Consider the following 7900-nt stretch of genomic DNA (forward strand, 5'->3'; position numbering starts at 1 on the left):
TTGCAGTTCGGGTTTGGACACCGCATTGATGGTACTCCAGATTCTCTGTGCTTTAGTTGATTACACACGCAATACAGTTCTTTGTTTATGGTTGAAAATACTTGATTCTGGTGCTGCCGCTGTTGATGAGAGCGAATAGTAGCGGCCTTTCCCTCTTTAGAGCAGCTGGGATACAGACAAATATATGTTTTACACTTGTTACATTTATATGTTTTCCGATCAGTAAATGGAATAGGGGCACCACATGAGCAGGAACTTTTCCTAGTTGTTGTTGCTATCAGATTTGTCATATTAGTACGATTCTTATCTCTGTCTTCTTGTGCGTGTGATAAGTCGCGATGGCTATAAACACTCTTCCTTGATTTTGCACTATAGTCACACTTTGGATACATGCAGATATAAAGTGCACAAGCTTTGCACTTCTGTACATAATTATATGTTGTATCGGTGACAGCTTGGCAGCGGCATTTTTTGGCTATGACATTTCTTGCGGCATACACACCGCTGTACAGTTTAACAACCATAAAGACTCCTGAATTTTCTTCAATGTACATTTTAACTGGAAATGGTGAAATGTAGCTATTCAGAGCTGCCTAAAACACATATTCTATAGTTATGTTTTTCATGGTTAGGTTTCGTAGTTCTACTTTTGTGTCAAAAGTTTTGCACCGTTAGCAGAAATTAAACACAAAACCTTTTTCATCTAATTAAGCTTATTTGTAGCTTTTTTGGTAAAGTTAGTAGTACAATAAGTGTATGAATTACGCTGTTTAACTTTACATAATAATAAGGTTACAACAATTTAATAAAATTTTAGATAAAAAAATTTCATTCACTCTTTGATCTAACTTGAATGTACTTGACACAGTAAGTAAGTGAGTGAGTGAGTGAGTGAGTGGGTGGGTGAGTGAGTGAATGGGTGAATGAGTGAGTGGGTGAGTGAGTGAGTGAGTGGGTGGGTGAGTGAGTGAGTGAGTGAGTGGGTGGGTGAGTGAGTGGGTGAGTGGGTGAGTGAGTGAGTGAGTGGGTGAGTGAGTGGGTGAGTGAGTGAGTGAGTGAGTGAGTGGGTGAGTGAGTGGGTGAGTGGGTGAGTGAGTGGGTGAGTGAGTGGGTGAGTGAGTGAGTGGGTGAGTGAGTGGGTGAGTGAGTGGGTGGGTGAGTGAGTGAGTGGGTGGGTGAGTGAGTGGGTGAGTGGGTGAGTGGGTGAGTAGGTGAGTGGGTGAGTGGGTGAGTGGGTGAGTGAGTGAGTGAGTGGGTGAGTGAGTGGGTGAGTGAGTGAGTGGGTGAGTGAGTGAGTGGGTGAGTGGGTGAGTGAGTGGGTGAGTGAGTGGGTGAGTGAGTGGGTGAGTGAGTGAGTGGGTGAGTGAGTGGGTGGGTGGGTGAGTGAGTGGGTGAGTGGGTGAGTGGGTGAGTGAGTGAGTGAGTGGGTGAGTGAGTGGGTGAGTGAGTGGGTGGGTGAGTGAGTGAGTGGGTGAGTGAGTGAGTGAGTAAGTAAGTAAGGAAGTAATTAAGCAAGTAAGTAAGTACCATATGCAATTGATTTAATACATGATGAGAGTGTCTGTTGATACTAACTTCATGCATATCATCAAATATTATTGAAGATCTTTTTACTTTCTCATTATTTTCACTTTCAAAGATGTTATTGTTATTGTTATCAACAAATTATTTTTATTAACCTTAGCGTACCGATACAGACTGTGTGGGAGGAAGTGACTGTGCCCAGTGTACCAATCTCATCATTGTCCGTGTGTATAATCATTTTGATATACCTTTTTATGATACTTAAATTTTATTTTTAAATTAGTTATGTAACAACACATTCTTGTCTTGAATAATTAAAATACAATTTGCATGATTATCGTAAAACTAATATTTGTGCTTGGCATGCATGAACAGGGATTGCATGTTACTAAAGATTTTTCTTCTGTTCCGAAAAAAATATTCAAAGTGGCTCCAAATAGAAGTTCTTGAGTTGCTAAAAAAAATTTAAGAAGCTTAAATTGACTGGTTCCGCAAAAGAGAAATAGATTTCAGGTCAGAAGATACCAGAGAACAAATTTAAAAACCAGAAGAAAATGAAATGAGTAAAAGTGAAGCCACAGTCAGGTCTCAACATGTAAATGAGGTCGAAAAGCTAACACTTCCAATTTTTTCAATGTTTTTATTTCGGTTTTTGTATGTATTATTAGCATTGCTTACGCCACTTTTTTATCATATGTTGGTATCATTTGAAATATTACTGTTATACGATTCAAAAATTTGCTAATTTATATTACAGCTTACGATAATCTCAATGTCATAATCTGAACCGGGCTTGCGAGTAATTGATGCTCACAACTCCCCTTTTATCGCACATAAAAAGTTAGTTTTTGCTTCAAACTGTAGCATCCATGAGTGCAACGAGCTTGTACATCACATTATTAAATATAGTTGTAATAAAATAACTGTGTTCAAATTAATAGTTGCAACAAACTCCAACTGAGATATAAAATTTTCACCTTTGGCAACTCAAGTATATTTAGAGGTCTATGACAACTGTGAGGTAAATTATAGCAGTTTTTTGCAGCCATGTTCCAAATTTCACGAGTAGTTTGCTTAAACACTGCAGGGCCGTATCCGCTCATTAGCGAAAGGGTTAATGGCATGTTCACTGAGTCTTTTGTAGAAAATTTTATTGTTTTTTATAGACCAGCCTTCACTTTTAGCTGCATAAACAAAGTTTATCAATAGTTAAATTATATTATTATGGTCATATACTACCATTTACCCATGACCCAGTCTGCAGAATCCTTTTGTTGATAGTGTCTCCACTGCTGTTGACTTTAGTGCACTTGAAATGATTGGCTAGATTTTCTACCATTATCTTCAAATACCGAGGTTGTGAGCTGACAATGATTCCAACCAGTTCAAAAAGCTAAAACCCACATTCTTCAAACGATGTATATTACTTATCACAAATTTTATATTAAATTACAAAGTAGTTCTTCACATACGAACAGCTACAGTATGTGTTAAAGTCGCGTAACAGAGTGTAGTAAACTGGAGTGTTAGTCAGACCTTTCCATTGTTATAGCATTGAGTCAGATGATGAAGCCAGTGCATATTCACTTGAATGAGCAGCTTTGACTAAATAAAGTACCCTTCTTTTTCATAATAACAGAGCTTTTTTATGTATAGGGGTAGGTTAAAGATTTGCCGATTGAACCAATTAGCAAATGCAAAGCTAATCTTCTGTGGTCATTACAAAATAGCAACCCGCTTCACAGGATTACGCTATGAATAAATTGCTTTTTACAATTCTAACTTTACACTAACGTGCTTTTAGGGAACTTAATGTACAAGAATCATTTGAAAAAGCAAAACACTAATAGAATTTTTAGGAAGAAGTTATTGTAACAGAATGAACTAGCAATGAATTTTGTTTAGAAAATAAAATTTGCAGGTTAGTAGCGTTTCTTGACAGTTTGTTTAGAGTTTTTCTTTCATGTGTAGCCTCAGTTGTTAGTTTTGCAAAAATGTAATTAAGGGCTCGCAAGGGCTAAAAATGCTTACAATTACTTTCGCTTCAAAATTTAAACTTTTGGTGTAAAAAGGAATTAAAAATAATATAAAACAAGAAAGAGAATTATAAAAAGACATTACCTGTCACAAAATTATAAAAAGAAAAAGAGTGTATCAATCTTATAGAAATGTAATCTAAAAAGGTTTGTGCCAGCTACATAGTTGAGACACATCTATTGAAGTACTGAGCTTGCTAGTTCCATCAGCAGATCTTACGTATAAAATGCATCAGAAAGTTGAAGTTTAGTACTAGTAGTTGCTATGTAAAGCTGCCCAATAAACTTCAATTAATGTTCCTAAAACTCAGTTTATTTATGTATAATTTTGAAGAGATCCTCGCTACTATATAACTAAACTAGCTGTGCTACCCGGCGTTGCCCGGGTGATAGAAAAGTCTTTGCACAGAAAATTGATTTGTATTTAATATATAATAACATTTGCCATTCTAACTATCAAGCTACATATTATGAGAAAAGGGTTTTGTCTTATAAACAATGTGAAGTGTAGCGAGAGTTTTTGCTATTGGTCTGCGCGGAATTAGCCAGTACGTTTAATAATGTGAGCGAACAGCTTATCGTGGTGTTATGCTATGACCCGCGTCATACGCAAAGCCGTTGGGTATTTGCCCTGATATAATGACTTATATTAGCAAGCTAGCAATTCGATTTTTTTAGTTTAGTGGTAGGGTGTCAGACTGGTGAATGGCAGGGTCATATTTATCGATTCTTGAGTACGAAAACATTATTCCAAAATTTTAGGATCTATAGCAGGACAATCAATCCTACAAATACACATACGACAACAAACTTTGAAAAATATATATATAGATTAGACCTTAATATCAATTTATTGACAACAAATTGAATAGGATTGTTGAGTATTTACCACAATAACTCTTTCCCAGTAAACTATTCCATCTGTAAACAGAACTCTGTATGATTCACTCAGACACTCTAGTATTTCTCTACTGTTAAAATCTGTACACTTGTCTCCAACTATTTTAATCTCTTCTTGCTCATGTACTTTGATGTTGTTCTTTGCTAGAATGGCAGGGTGAAACTATAAACTATCACTAATATTAGTATGAATATGGAGCTGTTATTAGTATGAATATGGAACTGTTATTAGTATGAATATGGAACTGTTATTAGTATGAATATGGAACTGTTATTAGTATGAATATGGAACTGTTATTAGTATGAATATGGAACTGTTATTAGTATGAATATGAAACTGTTATTAGTATGAATATGGAACTGTTATTAGTATGAATATGGAACTGTTATTAGTATGAATATGGAACTGTTATTAGTATGAATATGGAACTGTTATTAGTATAAATATGGAACTGTTATTAGTATGAATATGGAACTGTTATTAGTATAAATATGGAACTGTTATTAGTATGAATATGGAACTGTTATTAGTATGAATATGGAACTGTTATTAGTATGAATATGGAACTGTTATTAGTATAAATATGGAACTGTTATTAGTATGAATATGGAACTGTTATTAGTATGAATATGGAACTGTTATTAGTATGAATATGGAACTGTTATTAGTATAAATATGGAACTGTTATTAGTATGAATATGGAACTGTTATTAGTATGAATATGGAACTGTTATTAGTATGAATATGGAACTGTTATTAGTATGAATATGGAACTGTTATTAGTATGAATATGGAACTGTTATTAGTATAAATATGGAACTGTTATTAGTATGAATATGGAACTGTTATTAGTATGAATATGGAACTGTTATTAGTATGAATATGGAACTGTTATTAGTATAAATATGGAACTGTTATTAGTATGAATATGGAACTGTTATTAGTATGAATATGGAACTGTTATTAGTATGAATATGGAACTGTTATTAGTATAAATATGGAACTGTTATTAGTATGAATATGGAACTGTTATTAGTATGAATATGGAACTGTTATTAGTATGAATATGGAACTGTTATTAGTATAAATATGGAACTGTTATTAGTATGAATATGGAACTGTTATTAGTATGAATATGGAACTGTTATTAGTATGAATATGGAACTGTTATTAGTATGAATATGGAACTGTTATTAGTATGAATATGGAACTGTTATTAGTATAAATATGGAACTGTTATTAGTATGAATATGGAACTGTTATTAGTATGAATATGGAACTGTTATTAGTATGAATATGGAACTGTTATTAGTATAAATATGGAACTGTTATTAGTATGAATATGGAACTGTTATTAGTATGAATATGGAACTGTTATTAGTATAAATATGGAACTGTTATTAGTATGAATATGGAACTGTTATTAGTATGAATATGGAACTGTTATTAGTATGAATATGGAACTGTTATTAGTATGAATATGGAACTGTTATTAGTATGAATATGGAACTGTTATTAGTATAAATATGGAACTGTTATTAGTATGAATATGGAACTGTTATTAGTATGAATATGGAACTGTTATTAGTATGAATATGGAACTGTTATTAGTATAAATATGGAACTGTTATTAGTATGAATATGGAACTGTTATTAGTATGAATATGGAACTGTTATTAGTATGAATATGGAACTGTTATTAGTATGAATATGGAACTGTTATTAGTATGAATATGGAACTGTTATTAGTATAAATATGGAACTGTTATTAGTATGAATATGGAACTGTTATTAGTATGAATATGGAACTGTTATTAGTATGAATATGGAACTGTTATTAGTATAAATATGGAACTGTTATTAGTATGAATATGGAACTGTTATTAGTATGAATATGGAACTGTTATTAGTATGAATATGGAACTGTTATTAGTATGAATATGGAACTGTTATTAGTATGCTAGCTGATAAAGCAGTCTCATGCTTGCTGATAAAGCAATCTCATGCTAGCTGATATAGCAATCTCATGCTTGCTGATATAGCAATCTCATGCTTGCTGATATAGCAATCTCATGCTAGCTGATAAAGCAGTCTCATGCTTGCTGATAAAGCAATCTCATGCTAGCTGATATAGCAATCTCATGCTTGCTGATATAGCAATCTCATGCTTGCTGATATAGCAATCTCATGCTAGCTGATAAAGCAGTCTCATGCTTGCTGATAAAGCAATCTCATGCTAGCTGATATAGCAATCTCATGCTTGCTGATATAGCAATCTCATGCTTGCTGATATAGCAATCTCATGCTAGCTGATAAAGCAGTCTCATGCTTGCTGATAAAGCAATCTCATGCTAGCTGATAAAGCAATCTCATGCTTGCTGATATAGCAATCTCATGCTTGCTGATATAGCAATCTCATGCTTGCTGATAAAGCAATCTCATGCTAGCTGATAAAGCAATCCCATGCTAGCTGATAAAGCAATCTCATGCTTGCTGATATAGCAATCTCATGCTAGCTGATATAGCAATCTCATGCTAGCTGATATAGCAATCTCATGGTAGCTGATATAGCAATCTCATGCTTGCTGATATAGCAATCTCATGCTAGCTGATAAAGCAATCTCATGCTAGCTGATATAGCAATCTCATGCTTGCTGATATACATGTAGCAATATCATGCTTGCTGATAAAGCAATCTCATGCTTGCTGATAAAGCAATCTCATGCTTGCTGATAAAGCAATCTCATGCTTGCTGATAAAGCAATCTCATGCTTGCTGATAAAGCAATCTCATGCTTGCTGATAAAGCAATCTCATGCTTGCTGATAAAGCAATCTCATGCTTGCTGATATAGCAATCCCATGCTAGCTGATATAGCAATCTCATGCTTGCTGATATACATGTAGCAATATCATGCTTGCTGATAAAGCAATCTCATGCTTGCTGATAAAGCAATCTCATGCTTGCTGATAAAGCAATCTCATGCTTGCTGATAAAGCAATCTCATGCTTGCTGATAAAGCAATCTCATGCTTGCTGATAAAGCAATCTCATGCTTGCTGATAAAGCAATCTCATGCTTGCTGATAAAGCAATCTCATGCTAGCTGATATAGCAATCTCATGCTTGCTGATATAGCAATCTCATGCTAGCTGATAAAGCAATCTCATGCTTGCTGATAAAGCTAGCCTTTTTGGGCCAGAAAGACAAGCTGTTTAAAGATAACTTCTGTGAACTTTAAAATGTTCACCCAAGAAATAGCAATGCTTTCAAAGAATTAGTTATACTTTAAAAGAAATGCAAAAATAAATATAAAATTTAAAATATGGTTATTTGAATGGATGCATTATACATGTGTTAACCAAAGCTAGTACATACCTACAGAATATAACCAAAACTAGTACATACCTATTGAATACAACCAAAGCTAGTACATACCTAT

The 7900-nt window shown here is 34.1% G+C and overlaps 1 protein-coding gene across 1 annotated transcript; it reads right to left on the reverse strand.

The window, feature by feature from the left end:
* Positions 1 to 828: 828 nt before the first annotated feature.
* On the reverse strand, positions 829 to 1530 carry LOC137407893 (uncharacterized). Its single transcript, XM_068094275.1, has one exon. It carries the CDS (start codon positions 1528 to 1530, stop codon positions 829 to 831), a length of 702 nt encoding a protein of 233 aa, XP_067950376.1.
* Positions 1531 to 7900: the final 6370 nt, after the last annotated feature.

Source organism: Watersipora subatra, chromosome 11 (assembly GCF_963576615.1).
Source record: "Watersipora subatra chromosome 11, tzWatSuba1.1, whole genome shotgun sequence".
Lineage (NCBI taxonomy): Eukaryota > Metazoa > Bryozoa > Gymnolaemata > Cheilostomatida > Watersiporidae > Watersipora > Watersipora subatra.

Bases quoted from the DNA above. Each gene is read 5' to 3' on its own strand.
- LOC137407893 (XM_068094275.1), bottom strand. From the start codon at position 1,530: ATGGTACTTACTTACTTGCTTAATTACTTCCTTACTTACTTACTCACT.